This window comes from Candida jiufengensis (assembly GCF_024610255.1).
Source record: "Candida jiufengensis strain CBS 10846 chromosome Unknown scaffold9, whole genome shotgun sequence".
Lineage (NCBI taxonomy): Eukaryota > Fungi > Ascomycota > Pichiomycetes > Serinales > Debaryomycetaceae > Lodderomyces > Lodderomyces jiufengensis.
The window spans coordinates 1-20,317 of NW_026261554.1; the positions used below are offsets into that span (position 1 = coordinate 1).

Below are 20,317 nucleotides of genomic sequence, written 5' to 3' on the forward strand. Positions count from 1 at the left end.
TTGTCAGATACAAGGGTAAATGAGTCAAATGATCAATTGATTTCATTAAGAGCACCTGAAACACTATTCACTTTCAGAGATAACAATCATACCAAAGAAGAAAAGTTATTACTTTCAAAATTTGAAAATGAAGTAATGCAAAATTCAGACGCAACAGCAGTATTAACAAAATTGAGACTTGAAACAAAAGAAAAATATTTATATCAAATTAAAAGATATATAAGATTTTGTGCTAAACAAGGACATAATGACTTTTTAATAAAATTGGATAGAGTCAATTCTTTAATTGAATTTGAAATTAATAAAAGAGGATTTTTAAGTGAAAATACTGTAAAAAGTATTAGATCTCCTTTAAATAAGCTATTTTATATGAATAAAATAGTTTATTTATCACAACAACCAGACGAATATTTGGGAGATAACTTTATTAAAAGTATAATGTCAAAACAATTAGGACAACAACAACAACAGCAGCAGGTTTCCCAACAATCACAATTACCTCAACCATTAACTCCAAATCAATTAAGCCAACCACAAAAATTGAAAGAAGGAAACTCTGGTACAAATAGTGGTGGGGGTAGTGGAAATTCAAGTGGAAATTCAACTTTATTTAATTTAATTGATTCTAATCGATCAAAATCAAATACATCAACTTCAACAACATCAGTTTCGTCATCAAATGTTAACAAGTCCAATCTATCGTCAACAGAATCAAATACTCCTCAAACAAAATTTGAACCCCCAGATCAAACTCAATCCACTTTTGAAGATTCAAACAAAACAACAACAACCTTATCTTCTTCGTCAAATACTAGCGAAAGTTTACCATCAAAAATTTTCAAGACAAGCGAAAGTTTGAAACATAGAATTACAGAAGAAGAATCAAAGCTTTTACTCAAATTCAATGATGAAGTTTTAGAGAATAGTAAAACTCAAGACATTTTATCAAATTTGACTGGTAATACCTTCAAATCTTATGCAACAGATATCAAAAGATTTATCAGATTTTGTGCAAGAAAAGGTAAAAGTGATTTTTTAATAGAAGAAGGGATATTAACTAGATTTTTAACATTTGAGACCAAGAAGAGTAAGAAAAATAAGATTAAAAATTTAAGAACAAGTTTATTAAAATTGCATCAATTAAATTGTTTAGCTTATGATTTAGAATATTCTGAAGGTGATATTATTTTTATGATGAATAAATTTTTAGACAACAATCATCATACTTTAGATTCAAATACTGATATGAATACAATTTCAAATCCAATCACAAATGTAAATACTGAAAATGAAACAAATGATAATTTAGATATTATTGATGAAAAAAGTATTTTATATGAAGATGATGAAGATGAAGATAATGAATTAGTTAAAAAATTAAAAGGGTATTATGAAACAACAAATATTTTAAATGGATTATCTGAAACGAGTAAAAAAATTTATTCAAATGAATTTAACCGATATGCATTATTTGTTAGTGAAAAATTAAATTTAGATAATTTTAATTTAACTGGTGAATTAATTCAAAAATTTTTTGTTGAAGATATAATTAAAAGAACTCCAACTATTTCATCTAAAAAATTAACAGAGATCTTAAGTAGATTTAACAGATTACATAATTTGAATGTTGAATTAAATCCTGCATTACCTAAAACAATTGAAGATATTGATGTTGTTAAAAATTTTTTAAAAGAATATGGTGCAAAAAATAATAGGGTTGCTACAAGTACTGATGATGTGGTAGAAACAAGTCAAGCTGCTGTTGATAAAGAAACTAAAGCAAGTTTTGAAACTGCTGCCGCGTCAGGGCCAACAAATAACGCATCTAATGCTGTTGAAACAAGTAGTTCAAGTAGTACAAGTAGAAATGGAGCTGACACATTATCTGGAGCTTCAACTTCATCTGCTGAGACAAGTTTACCACAGTTGAATTATCCAAGTGAACCATTAAATCAAATAAACGTTGGTTCTTCATCATCAGATCAAACAAGTAGTGGTGAAATCACAAAATCCTCAAGAAGAAAACAAGGTTTAGCTGCACAAATTCCATTATTAAGTAAACCAAAACCTGTTTTTCATTCATATAGTTCAAGACCAGATGTGTTTGAATCCACAACTTCAACAACAAGTAGCAGTTCAGGTGGTGATAAATCAATTGAAGACAAGAACAAAAATAGATTACAAAGAGTGGTTGAACATCAATATGAAGAACAAGCACCTCAACAAATTCACACTACAATTGATGAGCCAACTCAAGGGTCTTCAAAAGTTATGTATCATAGAATTGAATCAAGAGTCGAAGACGATGATGATGATTTCGAATTTGATGATGACGATGACGACGATGACGAAGATGGAAATGATGATGAATTTCCAAAACCAAAAGACAAAAAAGATGACGAAACTCAAATTAGATCAAATAAGAATTACTTACCACATCATAAAAGTATTGGAGATAAAGAGTCAACTATTAGTAAACGTCAAAAATTGGAAATTTTGCCAGAAACAAATGATACAATCCCCAAATTTGTAATGAATAGAAACATTGAAACAATAACTCAAGTAGTTGAAGAATGGTCACTAATTGTAAAAAGAAATAATAAGTATAATGGAATTGGTTGGATTAAAACTATAGTTGATTTTCAATTTTATAACAGACATAAATTAATAATTGAATTAATTGAAGATGTATTACCAGGAATGGATGAAAAATATCAGAATATGAAAATTGAACAAATCATTGATAATAATATAGTTTATGAACTAGCTTCAATTTTTGATCAATATTTAAAAAGAAAAGACTTGTCTTTAGACAAATTCATTAAAAAATGTGAACAATTACCTGTTTATACTAAAAAGGAGTTTTTAAGAATTTTATCTAGAAGAAAAACTAGTCAAAGCCCTTGAAACTTGAAATTTATGAAATGCTGATTATTGGTCTAATGGTGAATGAGTTGTTGTGATAAACTTTATATATATATATATATTAATACACTTAAGAACTTACTTTTCATATATTATTTGTAAATTAATTAGGTATCTTGTTGTAAATTATATGGTTTAAAACAGCCGATGCTCTACGAATTGATAAATTATGAATGAGTTGTAGAGACAGGCATGTGAAAGGAGCTTTAAATCCGGTTTTGTGTTATTTTAACTTTGAACATGGCATCTTCTAAAACTGGCCTTTTTCTCCCAGACTACAGAAGCTATCCACAATTTGACTTGTGATTTGAGCTAGTTGACTCAAGAATCTTTTTTGGAGTTAATTCCAGAGCCGTAGCTGCTAATTTGAGTGAGTTAGACGTTTTGTTAAATATCTCAACAACCAGAGGAGTTTCATTAATAAGACGTCGTGCATTAAAATGAAGAACGGTAAGGCTATTCGTAAATGCAATAAAAGGATTTGAAGAAAAAAAAGTGAAATGTCCAGGCGCAAATTGAAAAACCCTCAAATTTTTTAGGGGGTAGATCTACAGACTTTTTAGCCATATTGAGAACTCGAAGTACCATCAAGAACCAATAGGCAACATGTATCCATCACTAAAGCTCATATTTGTATTAAATTATGTAATTGCTGAAGCTCTGCTAGTACATGTTAATTAATTTTGCAACAATAACTTGATGACAGCTGTAAACTCCCCCATTTGAGGATTTTAGGGTACATTATTATCACTGAGTATTTATGGTTCAGCTGTTGTTAATTATTGTGACTTCAGTTAGTGTGCTGATTTGTCAGATTTACTGAAGTCTATTTTAGCTTTAAGGTAGTACTTAAAATCGTACCCAATTGAATTCCCAAGAATCAATAGTCACAAATTTGTTAAATGGATGTAAGCAATTGAGTATGAATCCCAATATTGAATAGGTTTAATTGTCAAAATGGATATTATTAAGTACTTATGCATGTTGGTTTGGACTTTTTTTTGGTGTATCTAAGTTCTTATATGTTTATATTTGCAACTTTTTGGCGTGCAAAATGTACAAATTTGAAATACATGGTAGCGGTTTTTGAAACATATTTGTATGTTCATGTTATAAACTTTAAGCTGTCTATTTCTGAATAAAGAATGTTCAGGGTGGTTTTGGCCCGCTTTTCAATCTTATTGACCTTTTTCCATTTATTAGCCGCTAGTTTAAAGTCGGATTGGAGCTAGTTTGTTTCTAATTTTCTCAGTTTTTTGGGCTATCTTTAGTCTTCTCAATTGCCTTGTATTTTCGTGATAATGTGAAATGAACTCAATCAAAGATAATTTAAGATCAAATATCTATCTCTACCAGACAACCTGCCTACTCACATTCATGTATCTCAAGCTTCAAAGCCAAAAAGGATTGTCAGTCAATTATCCAAAGCACCAAATATCTAACTTGCTTCATTTGCTTCACTCCAGTGTCTAATCTAAATCATAGTCCAGTCATTTAGTTAAGTTTGTCTCCAAAGGTTGGGTCTCACGTCTAATGATATCATTTATTTGTCCATTGGGTTGGAAAAACGTCTCAGGTAGTCAACTCAGGTAATTCTCATACTTGAGTGGGTGAAATGTCTCACAAATAATTCTCAATTGATAATGAACTAGAAATCTGAAGTTAGTAAATAAATAAATAAATAGTTCTACATTTGTATGGATAAAAGTAGTATGATTAAAAGTAATATGGATAAAAGTAGTATGAATAAAAGTAGAAGTTGGTGATCAATTGGAGAAGAAAAAGGAGTACTAAATATCCAAAATATTTAAAAATTTGATCTGCATATATGACTGCAAAATAATTGTTATGCTAATCTTTAGCTGCAAAATAGAAAAAGTAGTGTATTTCGGGTACAAGTTATTACCATATAGACTTTAGTCTACCTAAAACAGGTTCAACTTAAGCAGAGATAGCCCCACTTGAAACTCATTTGCCTTTCCATTTTGCTTAAATCCCTGACTACCTTATTTGTTGATCCATTTTATACGTATTTGCAATGTTTAGACTCAATAGTTGAATACTAATACACGTGAGCGGAGCTATAAAGCCTATACTATAATGTTGACTTAAATGTAAATTGTAACAAAAGTTCCATGATGATCCAGAGCACTAAAGCTAACAGCAAAGCAACATACTTTTCAGAGTTCGGATCTAAATTTGTTAAACCTTTAGCCACTTAGAAGTGTACATACGAATAAAGCAAAGCTTATAAAAAGATAAGTAAGAACAGTTGAATAAATACTAATAAATATATTAAATTCTATAAACTAAATCTATTTTGAAATAAAAACCAAAAATCAACCTCTCTTCTCAAAATCCTCAGCAACAATATTAGACTTATCACACATTTCCCTAAAAACAGACCCTTCAGCATTAAACAAATTCCAAGGAGTATCAAATTCTTTTAACGTTCCTTTATCCATTACCAATATTTTATCATAATTAATAATTGTATGTAGTCTATGAGCAATAGTTAATATTGTCTTCTCCTTAAACTCTGATCGTATAGTTTCTTGAATTAATTTATCTGCTGAAATATCTATACTGGAGGTAGCTTCATCTAAGAATAATATTGATGAATCACGAACTAATGCTCTTGCAAATGAAATCAATTGTCTTTCTCCTAATGAAAAATTCTCACCTTCATCTTCTACTGATTGATATAAATGGAATTTTGGTAATTCTTCTGCATCTTTTGGTATGAGTTTAGCTTTTGAAATTTCTTCAGTAGTTAATAAACCCGATCTTCTTAAAGATTCCCATAATACTTCATCATTTTTTTCTTTGAATGGATCTAAATTAGATCTGATAGTACCATTAAACAATACAGGATCTTGTGGAATGATAGATAAATGAGATCTCAATTCATTAAGATTTAGTAAAGATATATCAGCACCATCGATTAAAATTTTTCCTGAATCTAATTCTGATAATCTGTATAATGCAGTCATTATGGATGATTTACCAGCACCTGTTCTTCCACATATTCCAATCTTCTCCTGTGGTTTAATTTGTAAGGAAAGATCTTTCAAAACCAAAGGTAATCCAGGTCTATATTTCATATTAACTTGTTGAAATTCAATTGATCCATCACCAGGCCAATTTGAAGTAGTTATCTTACCAGAATCATAACCAGCTTCTTGATCTAAATTCAACGCGTAATGAATAATTCTTTCAACTGAATTCATATCATTTTCAAGTTGTGTGAATGTTCTAATTAAATTATCTAATTCACCAGTAACTTGTAAAGTATAATTCATTAATAACCCAACAGCAGCTGCATTAATATGAAACACTCTATTAACACAAAGTAATGAAACTATTAACAAGACAGCATTTGCTAATATATCCAAGTGAATACCTAACCATCTTTGATTAGCATTAACAACATAGGTAGCTTCATTTGCTCGATTCAATAAATCATTACTCAGTAAAACCAAATCTTTCTTGTCCATTAAATGCCTTAATGGTACTCACACCACTTAGTATTTCATTAACATCATTATAAACAAAAGATCTCAAAATAGCTTCTAATCGTTTAACTTCTCGATTGGAAGCTTGATAAAAGTTAGCAAGACAAATAAACGAAACAAATAGAATCGGTAATGCCAATGCAAACCAAGGCAAATATATTATTAGCAAAACAAGAATACCAATCATTTTAGCGAATGCTTGAAAAAACATCTTCATATTCTCCGTAATTTCATTATCTAAAGCATCAGTGTCTTTAGTGAACCTGTTTAAAATTCTCCCAATTGGTGTAACATCCATAAATGCCATAGGTGCATGTAAGACCCTGTTTATAGCCAATATGTTTAAATTCTTTGATGAAATAGTTGTACCAGTAACTAGGAAAATGAATGTGAAGGTTAACATTATGACCCACAAGACGTTAAACATAACATAAAGCCCAATGTAAAACCCATTTGTTCTTCCTGGGAATTTTTGTGCAATCCAAAACGATAACCAAGTATTTGTGAAAATTTCAAGAAATGTAGATAAGGCCAATAATATTGCAAATGTGATACTAAATCCAGCAGATGTTAGATATCCGGATCCATATTTGATGTAATTGCTATAAACATTCCATTTGATACTGTTTATTGCTCTCTCTTCTTGTTCAATGATTTTTCCCTTTGACTTGTCTTTATTTAATTTGTAATCTTTATACTCTTCATCCTCATTAGATGATTTATTTTGCAGATTAATTCTTCTATTTAGTTCTTGAGTTGGATCATGACTAACAGGAGAATATTCAGAAATGGAGCTATAACCTTTCTCATTTAAATTCCCTGAATCAATTTCCTCAACTAAATTCTCTACCTCTTCTTTCTCCTCAGCTTCTAATTTTCTATGTTTCATCAACTTATCGAACTCAGCATTTGTTTTTAATAAGTCATCCATTTGCCCAATATTTATACTTCCGTCACCATTAAGAAAGATTATTCTATCAGCTTGACCTATCAATGATAATTGATGAGTTGCCAAGACTCTTGTTTTTTCTTTCAAAATACCCAATAAACAATGACTCAAGATATGTTTGCCAACACGAGCATCAACAGCACTTAATACATCATCCATCAATATAATATCTTTATCAGCATAAACAGCTCTAGCTAAATTAATTCTTGCTTTTTGACCACCTGATAATGTTATTCCTTTTTCACCAACTTCTGTATAATCACCACCTTCCACATTATTTATATCAACATTTAAAGCACATGCATAAATAGTTTCATCATAAAATTTTTGATCAAATGGTGTACCAAATGTTATATTTTCTCTGATTGTATTGTTTTGAGTCCATGGTGTACCACACAAAACTAAGGAACCATTTATATCTATCGTACCAGAATCACATCTCATAAAGCCAGCTATCGCATTTAACAATGAAGTTTTACCCGATCCAACAACACCAGTGATTACTACGAATTCTCCCTTTCTAATTTTTAAATTAAGATCATTAAAACCTAAATGATCAACACTTACTTTGTCTTTTTCATCTCCTGCCTTCATTTTAATTGAATTTCCTGAAGTTCTTGACTCAAGTTTCACTGGTCTTTCAATTTCACTTTCTTTAGCAATCTTTTTCAATTTTGAAGTATTCCGCCAGAGCTTTTTGTTGGCTTTCTTTTCCAATTTTTCCTTTTCCTTTCTTTCTTTTTTTCTATCTTCATCATCTTCATCCTCTTCATCATCACTGAAAACATCCCATTTAAAAGTCGCATCAGTTAATGTTATTGAATCATCGCTATTCTCATTATCTATTAAGTGATATCCTCCATATCTTTGGACCTCAGGAGCTGTCAAAAACTTACCGATTCTTTTAAACCCATTCACCATATCTACAGTAGTTGCTAGTATTAAAGGTATGAAAAAAACCATCATTCCTAAAATCTCAAAAGTAGAAACAGACGAAAATATTGTTGCAGCAGAACCGGTTGAACCTTGAATAGCATACAAGATTATAAAAGCAATCATTGCGCATATACCAGTCAACGTCATCGCTAATGAAAATACAACATTTCTTATAGTTTGAATTTTTAAAATGAAACCAATTTCTTCACCTCTTACCTCCATGATTTTTCTATGATATGGATGTTCCCATGAATAATATTTGATCATTTTTAAATTATTTAATATTTCCTTCATTATATTGACCCTTTTGTCAGTGATTTTACTGACAGTATCTCTATATTCAAATAATTTTTTGGCACCGATTGAAATTATCCCCAAGAACAACACATATAACGACACCAATAACACCTGACACTTTTATATTCACAATTAAAATAGCCAATGCAATAATAATTGGAACAGGTAAACATATCAACAAAGGTTGGAACATACATGCGATTTCAATTCTTGATAAATCAGTAGTTATCAAACTTGTGATTTTACCTTGAGGGAATTTATGTCTTGACTCAGCATTCAATTTAAATGATTTATCTAATATAGCTTTTGTTAAAATAGCTTTAACTTTTGCACCCATAACTGATCCAATATACATATAATGATTAAAAAAAACAGTACTTAAAAACATCATAGTAACAACTCCAAATGAGAGCCCAATACCCTCACCAACCTTCGATACAGTTCCTAAAGCTTTCTCTTCAACAAATTTTTCAAATACTTAGTTATCAATGGTACTACAGCCCAACAAATGAATGATATGAGTGCACTGAAAACACTTATAATGATCTCTCTCTTTAAAGTTAAAAACATAACAATTGCAATATTTTTAGGAGTTAATTTAAAATCTTTTAAGTCTTCCTCTTTCAGTACTGAAGAATTCTTAACTGTTTCATCCCTTTCTCTACATTTTTGTTCAATATGAGCCATTGAAGCTCTTGCAATTTCCATATCAAGATACATTTGAAAATTCTCATAGTTGCTTTCTACTTTTAAATCATCAGTTAAAATCCATAAATCATTTGGTTGCAAAGTTCTTGTATATCCAATTGCCAATAATGGAGTTACCCACCAAAAAAAAATTTTGGACATAAAATTAGTTGCTTTTCTTGGATGTAGTTTTCTTTCATTTTCACTGGGAATTGGATAATTTAAATGTTTAAATAAAAAAGACAATAACCTTTTTTGAGGTTTATATGAATTATCTCCAGCTTCTAATAAACTTACTTCATCCATTCTAAATAATGATTTGTCTTGGTGATATGAATTGAGGCAGTGTTATTTCAGTTAGGGCACAATCAGTAGATTTGTTACTTTTATATTAATCCCTGTTGAAAAGCGTTAGTTCAAGTAATTTGAAGATATCCGGTAAATTACTGTTACTAATCTTATTAATTTGATAAATGTGTTAACTTATGAATAAATATGAACAATCATTATGAAATTTGTTTATTAAACCTTTCTTTTCAAAAATAATGCAAGGTAATGTTATACTAAATAGTGGAGCGACATTAATTTCTGATTCACATTTTGAACTAATATAAAATCAACACCATTTGCTGAATATAATAAATTGATGCTGTTCAAATCTATTATTGATATCTCATTCAAAATTCTTCCACTTTTAATATTCATTATCCATTTTACCACTTAAAAAGAACTCAATCGAAACATTTCTATCATCACGAATTGAGTAACGTGTATAATAAGTTCTAGTTATAATAATAGCAGTCGAATTATAATAATTTTGTATTTCTTTTGTATATCAGATAAAATAATAAACGGAATTTTTAAATTTCTTTCGGAATTAATCTCAATATTTAAATGATTTTTGTTGATATTAGTTATTAAATAATCTTTAGTATAGTACAGTGAACAACAAGTATTAAATAACCAAAAAGTGTTAACATTGACTAGATTACTAAATAAGCATCTATTTGTTTCTTGAATGAATTTAAAAACAGTCTTAATTAAACCTTGCATTAAAACTGTACTCTGTATCACATGGATTTTTTGAAACTAATTATAAAATTACTTTTGCCAGCTTACATTATTGATCTTTTAATTGATTGCAGCACTAATATAAGCCAACTGTTTGGAGTCTTGAATAATGCTCATTCGATAGGTGCTTTCTGATCGTAAATTGATGAATTATGAATGAGCTTAACAGTCAGGCACGTGAAAGGAGCTATAAATCCGGTTTTGTGTTATTTCAACTTTGTATGGCATCTTCTAAAACTGGCCTATATCTCCCAGACTACAAAAGCAATCTGACTAGTGATTTGAGCTAGTTGACTCAAGAATCTTTTTTGAAGCTAATTCCAGAGCCGCAGCTGCTAATTTGAGTGAGATAGACGGATTGCTAATTATCTCAACAACCAGAGGTGTTTCATTAATAAGACGTCGTGCATCAAAATGAAGAACAGTAAGGGTGTTCGCAAATGCAATAAAAAGATTTGAAGAAAAAAAAGTGAAATGTCCAGGCGCAAATTGGAAAACCCTCAAATTTTTTAGGGGGGTAGATTTACAGACTTTCTAGCCATATTGAGAACTCTGAGTACCATCAAGAACCAATAGGTAACATGTATGCATCACTAAAGCACATATTTGTATTAAATTATGCAAGTGCTAAAGCTCTGCTGGTACATGTTAATTAACTTTGCAACAATAATTTGTTGACAGCTGTAATCTTCCCCAATTGAGAATTTTTCAGGGTACGTCATAGTAATTAAGTTTCTGTGGCTCCACTGGCTGCTGAATAATGTAACTCCAACTGCTCTAGTGTGCTGAAATTTCACATTTATTCAAGTCTATTTTTGTCATAAGCAGCAGCAACTTATATCAAGACATGTGAACAATGATATATCAACTTCAGTATTGAGTGGCTTTTTTATGGGCTGAAGAAGTTTTGCTTGTCAGTTTTTACTCAATTTTGGTGTTATTCAAAGTTTGAGATCGTTATATTTGCACTTTTTTGGGTGCAAAATATACTTAAATTATACGGTAGCATCCTGTGAAACATATCTGTATTTTCATGTCATAAATTTCAAGCTTAGAGTTCTAGATAGGGTAATTTAAGCTTGTTTTTCGATCTTGTTGACCTTTTTAATTCACTGTTGGTTGAGAACTAGCTGTATTGGGGCCTGTCTGTGTCTAACTTTTCTTAGGTTCTTTTTCTATTTCAAGTCTTAACCATTGCATTGAATTCAACATGATGTTATGAAATGAGCCAAATCAAAATTAAATCAAAGTCAACTACCCATCTCCACCAAGTAGCCTGCCTCTTTGCAGTCATGTATCACAAGTGCAAAACTCAAAATAGGTTGTCAGTCAATTATTCAAAGCACCTAATATCTCACTTGCTTCAATATAGTGTCTAATTTAAATCATAATCCAGTCAATTAGTTAAGTTTGTCTCCAAAGGTTGGTTCTCAAGTTGGATAAAATCATCAATTTGTCCATTGGGTTGGAAAAAAGTCTCAGGTATTCAACTCAGGTAATTCCCATACTTGAGTGGGTGAAATGTCTCACAAAAAGTTCTCAATTGATAATGAACTTGAATTCTGAAGTTAGTAAATAAATAAATAAATAGTTCTACATTTGTATGGATAAAAGTAGTATGGATAAAAGTAGTAGGAATAAAAGTAGAAGCTGGTGATCAATTGGAGAAGAAATAGGAGTACAAAGTATCCAAAATATTTAAAAATTGATCTGCGCATATATGACTGCAAAATAATTGTTATGCTAATCTTTAGCTGCAAAATAGAAAAAGTAATGTTTTTTGGGTAAAAGCTATTACTATATAGACTTTAATTCACCTAAAACAGGCTCAATTTTACCTGGCTAGCCTCAATAAAAACTCATTTGCAATTGAGTTTTGCTTAAATCTCTAATTACATTATTTATTGGTCCAATTCATACGTATCTTTTGTGAATATTCTAATGTTTAGACATCATAGTTGACTACTAATACGCGTGAGCGGAACTATAAAGCCTATATCCTACAATGTTGACTTAGAAGTAATTTGTAATAAAATGGCCAAGTTGATCCAGAGCACTAAATCTAGCAGCAAAGTAATAGTCATTGATTTAACTAAGTTTGAAATTAATAATTTAAAATCCTTAACTGCTTGAAAGTGTACCTACGAATAAAGCAAAGTTCATAAAACGATAAGTAAGAACAGTTGAATAAATACTAATAAATATATTAAATTCTATAAACTAAATCTATTTTGAAATAAAAACCAAAAATCAACCTCTCTTCTCAAAGTCCTCAGCAACAATGTTTGATTTTTCACACATCTCCCTAAAAACTGACCCTTCAGCATTAAACAAATTCCATGGAGTATCAAATTCTTTTAAAGTTCCTTTATCCATTACCAATATCTTATCATAATTAATAATTGTATGTAATCTATGAGCAATGGTTAAAATTGTCTTCTCCTTGAACTCTGATCGTATGGTTTCTTGAATTAATTTATCAGCACTAATATCTATACTTGAAGTAGCTTCATCTAAGAATAATATTGATGAATCACGAACTAATGCTCTTGCAAATGATATCAATTGTCTTTCTCCTAATGAAAAATTTTCACCTTCATCTTCAACTGATTGATATAAATGAAATTTTGGTAATTCTTCAGCATCTTTTGGTATAAGTTTAGCTTTTGAAATTTCTTCAGTAGTCAATAAACCGGATCTTCTTAAAGATTCCCATAATACTTCATCATTTTTTTCTTTGAATGGATCTAAATTGGATCTGATAGTACCATTAAACAATACAGGATCTTGTGGTATGATCGATAATTGAGATCTTAATTCATTAAGGTTTAGTGAAGAAATATCAACACCATCTATTAAAATTTTACCTGAATCTAATTCTGATAATCTGTATAATGCAGTCATGATTGAAGATTTACCAGCTCCTGTTCTTCCACATATTCCAATCTTCTCCTGTGGTTTTATTTGTAAGGATAAATCTTTTAAAACTAATGGTAATCCAGGTCTATATTTCATATTAACTTGTTGAAATTCAATTGATCCATCACCAGGCCAATTTGAAGTAGTTATCTTACCAGAATCATAACCAGCTTCTTGATCTAAATTCAACGCGTAATGAATAATTCTTTCAACTGAATTCATATCATTTTCAACTTGTGTAAAAGTTCTAACTAAATTATTTAATTCACCAGTAACTTGTAAAGTATAAGTCATTAATAATCCCACGGCAGCTGCATTTATATGAAACACTCTGTTCACACAGAGTAATGAAACAAGCAACAAAACACCATTTGCTAACATATCTAATTGAATACCTAACCATCTTTGATTAGCATTAACGGTAAAAGTAGCTTCATTTGCCTTGTTCAACAAATCATTACTTAACAAAGCAAATCTATTTTGTTCATTGAACGCCTTAATGGTGTTCATCCCACTTAATACTTCAGTAACATTATTATAAACAAATGATCTTAAAATAGCTTCTAATCTCTTAACTTCTCTATTTGAAGCTTGATAAAAATTAGCAATACAAAAAAATAAAATAAATATAATAGGTAATGCACAAGCAAACCAAGGTAAATAAATAATTAATAATACAAATACACCAATCATTTTAGCAATGGATTGGAAAAACATTTTCATATTCTCAGTAATTTCATTATCTAATGCATCTGTATCTTTAGTGAACCTATTCAAGATTCTTCCCATTGGTGTAATATCCATAAATGCCATTGGTGCATGTAATACTCTATTAATAGCCAATATGTTCAAGTTCTTTGATGAGATTGTAGTACCAGTGACTAAAAATATAAAAGTACAAGTTAACATGACAACCCATAAAATATTAAACATAACATAAAGTCCAATATAAAATCCATTTGATCTATGTGGGAATTTTTGTGCAACCCAAAATGATAACCAAGTATTTGTAAAAATTTCAAGGAATGTTGAAAGGGTTAATAATATAACAAATACAATACTGAATCCAATTGGTTTTAAAAATCCAGAACCATATTTCAAATAGTTACTATAAATATCCCATTTGATACTATTAATTGCTCTTTCTTCTTCTGTTATAATTTTACCCTTTGATTTATCTTTGTTATGGTTGTAATCTTTATATTCTTCATCTTCATTAGATGAAATCAATTCTATATTAGTTCTTCTTCTAGTTAATTCTTGAGTTGAATCTTGTCTTCTATGAGAATATTTTGGAACTAATGATTTACCTTTTTCACTACCTAAATCTATTTCTTCAACAATTTCTTCAACTGAATCTTCTACTTCGTCTTCTTTTTCTTCAGCTTCAAATTTACTATGTTTCATTAAATTATTAAATTCTGTGTTGGTTTCTAATAAATCATCCATTTGTCCAATATTTATACTTCCATCACCATTTAAAAATATAATTCTATCAGCTTGACCTATCAATGATAATTGATGAGTTGCCAAGACTCTTGTTTTTTCTTTCAAAATACCCAATAAACAATGACTCAAGATATGTTTGCCAACACGAGCATCAACAGCACTTAATACATCATCCATCAATATAATATCTTTATCAGCATAAACAGCTCTAGCTAAATTAATTCTTGCCTTTTGACCTCCTGATAATGTTATTCCTTTTTCACCAACTTCTGTATAATCACCACCTTCTAAATTATTTATATCAACATTTAATGCACATGCATAAATAGTTTCATCATAAAATTTTTGATCAAATGGTGTACCAAATGTGATATTTTCTCTAATAGTATTGTTTTGAATCCATGGTGTACCACATAAGACTAAGGAACCATTTATATCTATCGTACCAGTATCACATCTCATAAATCCGGCTATCGCATTTAATAATGAAGTTTTACCTGATCCAATTACACCAGTGATTACTACAAATTCTCCCTTCTTTATTTCTAAATTAAGATCATTGAATCCAGTGAAATTTACACTTTCTTCATCATTTTCATCATCTTTATTTTTCTTGTTGGAGGTTCTTGACTCGAGTTTCTCCAATTTAACAACTTCACTCGCTTTATCACTTTTTTTGGATTTTGATGATTTCCACCAATGCTTTTTGTTAGCTTTCTTTTCCAATCTCTCTTTCTCCTTTTTCTCTTTCTTTTTCTCTTCATCATCTTCATCTTCATCTTCTTCATCATCACTGAAAACATCCCATTTGAAAGTAGCATCAGATAATATCACTGCGTCGTCGTTACTTTTATCTTCTACCTGATGATATCCTTCGTACTTTTGATCTTCTGGAGCTGCTAATAACGCACCAATTCTTTTAAACCCATTCACCATATCCACAGTAGTTGACAATACTTGAGGTATGAAAAAAACCATCATTCCTAAAATTTCAAAAGACGTAACTGACGAAAACATAGTAGCTGGACTAGAAGTTGAACCTTGAATAGCATATAAAATAATAAAAGCAATCATTGCACATATACCGGTTAATGTCATTGCTAATGAAAAGATAATGTTTCTTAATGTTTGAATTTTTAATATAAGATCAATTTCTTCACCTCTTACTTTCATTATATTTCTATGATAAGGATGTTCCCATGAATAATATTTGATCATTTTTAAATTATTTAATATTTCTTTCATTAAATTAACTCTTTTATCTGTTATTTTACTAACAATGTCTCTATATTCGAATAATTTTTTAGCACCAATTGAAATTACACCCAAAAATAAAACGAAAACAACAATACCAATAACAGCTGAGACTTTAATATTTACAATTAAAATAACTATGGCAATAATAATTGGAACGGGTAAACATATCAACAAAGGTTGCAATAAACATGCAATTTCAATTCTTGATAAATCAGTAGTTATCAAACTTGTGATTTTACCTTGAGGGAATCTATGTCTTGATTCGGCATTCAATTTAAATGATTTATCTAGTATAGCTTTTGTTAAAATAGCTTTAACTTTTGCACCCATAACTGATCCAATATACATAAAATGATTGAATAAAATAGTACTTAAAAACATTATAGCAACAACTCCAAATGAAAATCCAATACCTTTCCCTACTTTTGATACAATTCCTAAAGTTTTTTCTTCAACAAAATTAATTAAACGTTTAGTTAATAATGGTACAACAGCCCAACATGTTAATGCAATAACTGCTATTATAACACTTTTTATGATATCTCTTTTTAATGTTAGAAAAATAACAATAGCAATATTTTTAGCAGTTAATTTAAAATCTTTTAAATCTTCTTCTCTCAGTACTGATGAATTCTCAATTGTTTCGCCTCTTTCTTTACATTTTTGTTCAATATGAGCCATTGAAGCTCTTGCAATTTCCATATCAAGATACATATCAAAGATTTCATAATTACTTTCTAATTTTAAATCATCAGTTAAAATCCATAAATCATTTGGTTGTAAAGTTCTTGTATATCCAACTGTCATTAATGGAGTTGCCCACCAAAAGAAAATTTTAAAAATAAAATTACTTGCTTGTCTTGGATGTAATTTTCTTTCATTATCACTTGGTATTGGATAATTCAAATGTTTGAATAAAAATGTTAATAGTCTCCTTTGTGGTTTGTATAAATTATCACCAAATTCTAATGAACTTGTATCGTCCATTTTGTTAATATGCAATTGAATCTAAAGCTTCTGTCTCGGTGATATGATCTAAAGTAGTTTTGTTTCTATTGATTATTATTAATAAATAAATTTGTTGATCTCTTTTCTTGATCTCTAATTGTTCAATGTATAGTAATATATAATTGAATATTGTAATATTTTAATTAAACCTGAAAATTTTTCAATGAAAATTGATCAGAAACCTGAATAATCATCATGATATTTATAATAACAATATCTTTATAAATTTAATATAAAATCATCTAAATTATAAAATGCAAAGATCAATTCATAAGTGGAACGGCATGAGTTTTATTATTATTAAAAAATATAATAATTTAATGCAATTTGCATATTATGGAATTTAACTAAAAGTATGGAATTTTATACGGTTTAATCATACATTTAATCATTCTCTAAAATCCATCTAAAATTATAGAATTTTAACGTTAGATATTGTAGTCCATATTCCATATTACTGACCTTATTGTTAAATTTTTGGTAATCCTTGTAATCATTTAACTTAAATTTGTTGCGTACATAGTTTTAAATTTTCATTCTACAAACGGAACTTTAAAGTACTACGGAATTAATTCTAAATTTGTATTTACCAATATAGCAAAACTTATGAACTATTCATTAATATATTCATATTGAAGTAATAGGTAATCAACAATTTAATACAATTGTGATTGACTTTCATGCTACTTATTATTAATATTGACCAGCTTATTCGATAAATCTTCCCAGCCTATTTTAGTTAAGTTTAAAAAATTTCTATTTAAATTTTTGCAACTAAACTCCGTATAATATACATAGAAATTTTGCATCAATTTTATTTTGAAAAAAATTATATAGACTAAATTACTTTTGCCATTCTACAAAATTGGCTTTTAGTTATCTACTATTATTTACATTTGTTAAATAAGTCATTATTGTTCTTCAAAATACTCAAACCCTTTTTAATATCTGATTAATAGTTTTGTTTTGTTTTATTTTGTTTGTTTTTATTAGTCATTGATCTAAAAAAAAAAAACATTAATAAAAGCACAAACTCTTACTCTTCAGCTTCAATGAATTTTACTTATATCAAGAAGTCAGAGGTTATAGAAGAGAAATAATGTAAAAGTACCAAATTGAAAGATACTGTTTAAACTTATTGAGAGAAAGCAATTAAAGAAAGGGACGTTTGTATAAAATTAAATGACAAGATGGGATAAGGAGTTTAAAATACGGGGATCTAAATATTTATTAACTTCGCCATTCTACAAAATTGACCGAATTAGTATAGAATTACGGAATTTTCATTACAATTTATTTACTTAAATCTTGAACATAAGTTGTAACAGGAAGTAAACGGAATTTTGATTTTGTAATTAAAATTTCTCTCGTAAAATTGTCCAAAAAAAAAGCCGTTTACTTAAAAGTTGTGTTTCATAAATTCTATTTATAGAAAAATAATAAATTTTTGCATATCCAATGGAGTTAAGTCTTGATTTGTATTTAAATGGATTTTGTTGAAAAATGAGCTAACATATTATCTTCTGGGCATCATTAGAACAACAAAGTTATAGCACAGAAGATACTTCTCTGGTTATTAATTTATTTACTTCAGATTATTGTAACAACCAGTTATCAATTTACTTGAGTATATAGAAAAATTACAATTAAAATATTTACAATAAAAATTAAATTAATTACCTCTTCAATTCAAATAACCTCTCAAAGTCTGAAGAAACACTTTTGGTCTGTTACTTACACATGCTTGGTATATACGAGTACTAGGACGCACCCCATCACAACTGCCAATTTTATCATCTAGTAATGCACTTAATGCATTAGGAGGAGCAACATTTCTATCGTTTTCACTCCATATATTTTTGAAAAAATCAAGCCGCAGCTTTTTTTCCTTTACCAATTTCACCTAATTCACCGATTTGATAAAATTCCAATACATCTTCTAATGTCACAGTTTTATCAATTGTTAACTCATTTCTTTCAGTGTGATCTTGAAGTATCCAAACACCTGAACCATGAGCAAATGCATAAGCGGCAGCTTTAATTGTTAAATTATCATTATCCCCATATATTGGAACTGATGAAAACATATCTGATGGTGCAGCAAATTCTAATTCTTCCCAATCCTCAACCCAAACTGGTGGAGCAATAGTATCTTTAATATCTTGTGGGATCTGAAGCACCTTGATAGGGATAAATGTTTCATTAAGAATGGGGTAATTCTTTATAATAACACTTTCATCAAATACTGGTGGGTTAATCGTTGCTGATTGAACAATAATTACTGAATATAAAGCAGCAAATAATGTATTGAATATCATTTTGATTTTTATTTATTACAAGACGAATAATTTATTTATTTTTCAATGACAGCAAGATACTTTGTTTTATTTATACTACTTTTTCAACTTAAAAAAGTTCTACTTTCTGATACGCATATTTTTAGAATTTTAGTATTTTAAAGAATATCTGGTTTGATATGTAATAGTGTTGCAAACTAAAAATTTTATTGGATAATCTTCAAAATATGGTTAATTTGTATAAAAATCCAGTAAATGGCAATTAATTCTGAGGGTTATGAAGAATCTTGTTTTATGAATCTAAAAGATTATGGACGGAAAACAATTTACCACTTAAAATGTTTTTCAGTAATATTAATACTAATTATTTGAAAATTACACAAAAATAATGAAGAAATGTTAACACATTATCCAAGAATGATTATTTTTCTTTTTCTTTTCAATACTTTTTACGTTTACTAAATCTTCATCTAGCTTGCTGAACCTATTGGAATAAACAAAGAATGAGAAAGAAAAAGGCTGTTAATATGAATTCCCTAAGTTATTTGAATAGCTAAAAGAACCAAAACTTAAAGTTTTATGAATCTAAATTTGGTCTAAATTGTAGTCATGATTCTAATACTAAAATCGTAATGTTATTAGCTTATTTATATCATCTTAAACACCATTTTTTTAAGAATATTACACTACACAATTAATTCAATTGTATTATTAAATTGTATGCATGAAACACCCTCTACAGATTTCTCATTTTTATTATACATTTTAGTCAAACTGATTTATATTTTAAAAACATGTTACTCATTTTGGGGGATCTTTATGAATAATTTACGAATTAATATTAACGTCGTAAAATTTCATGTCAAAATGTCAAAATTATAATTATACCTAAAATAAATAAAATCCTTATTATATATGATATATACATGTGAAGGAAGTAATGAGTTACAAGAGGCACTTTCGAGACTATAATTTGTAAATTAAATTATTATCTACCTTTTATGCAG

General features: G+C 28.9%; 4 protein-coding genes across 4 annotated transcripts; 1 reads left to right on the forward strand and 3 right to left on the reverse strand. All coding sequences in view use genetic code 12, as the record gives it.

The window, feature by feature from the left end:
- On the forward strand, nucleotides 1-2,907 carry KGF54_000004 (uncharacterized protein; the record flags this gene model as incomplete). The annotated part of the gene is made up of 1 exon (XM_051764649.1): nucleotides 1-2,907. A coding segment is annotated over one exon (2,907 nt), but the record flags the coding sequence as incomplete, so codon positions are not given.
- Nucleotides 2,908-5,264: 2,357 nt separating this feature from the next.
- KGF54_000005 (uncharacterized protein) lies at nucleotides 5,265-9,615 on the reverse strand (the record flags this gene model as incomplete). Its single annotated transcript, XM_051765758.1, has 4 exons — nucleotides 5,265-6,429; nucleotides 6,650-8,554; nucleotides 8,685-9,072; nucleotides 9,129-9,615. 4 exons carry the CDS (start codon nucleotides 9,613-9,615, stop codon nucleotides 5,265-5,267), a joined length of 3,945 nt encoding a protein of 1,314 aa, XP_051622620.1.
- Nucleotides 9,616-12,630: 3,015 nt separating this feature from the next.
- On the reverse strand, nucleotides 12,631-16,992 carry KGF54_000006 (uncharacterized protein; the record flags this gene model as incomplete). The annotated part of the gene is made up of 1 exon (XM_051766529.1): nucleotides 12,631-16,992. One exon carries the CDS (start codon nucleotides 16,990-16,992, stop codon nucleotides 12,631-12,633), a length of 4,362 nt encoding a protein of 1,453 aa, XP_051622621.1.
- Nucleotides 16,993-18,881: 1,889 nt separating this feature from the next.
- KGF54_000007 (uncharacterized protein) lies at nucleotides 18,882-19,331 on the reverse strand (the record flags this gene model as incomplete). The annotated part of the gene is made up of 1 exon (XM_051766640.1): nucleotides 18,882-19,331. The coding sequence occupies one exon, from the start codon at nucleotides 19,329-19,331 to the stop codon at nucleotides 18,882-18,884; it is 450 nt and encodes a 149-aa protein (XP_051622622.1).
- Between the last annotated feature and the right edge of the window lie 986 nt (nucleotides 19,332-20,317).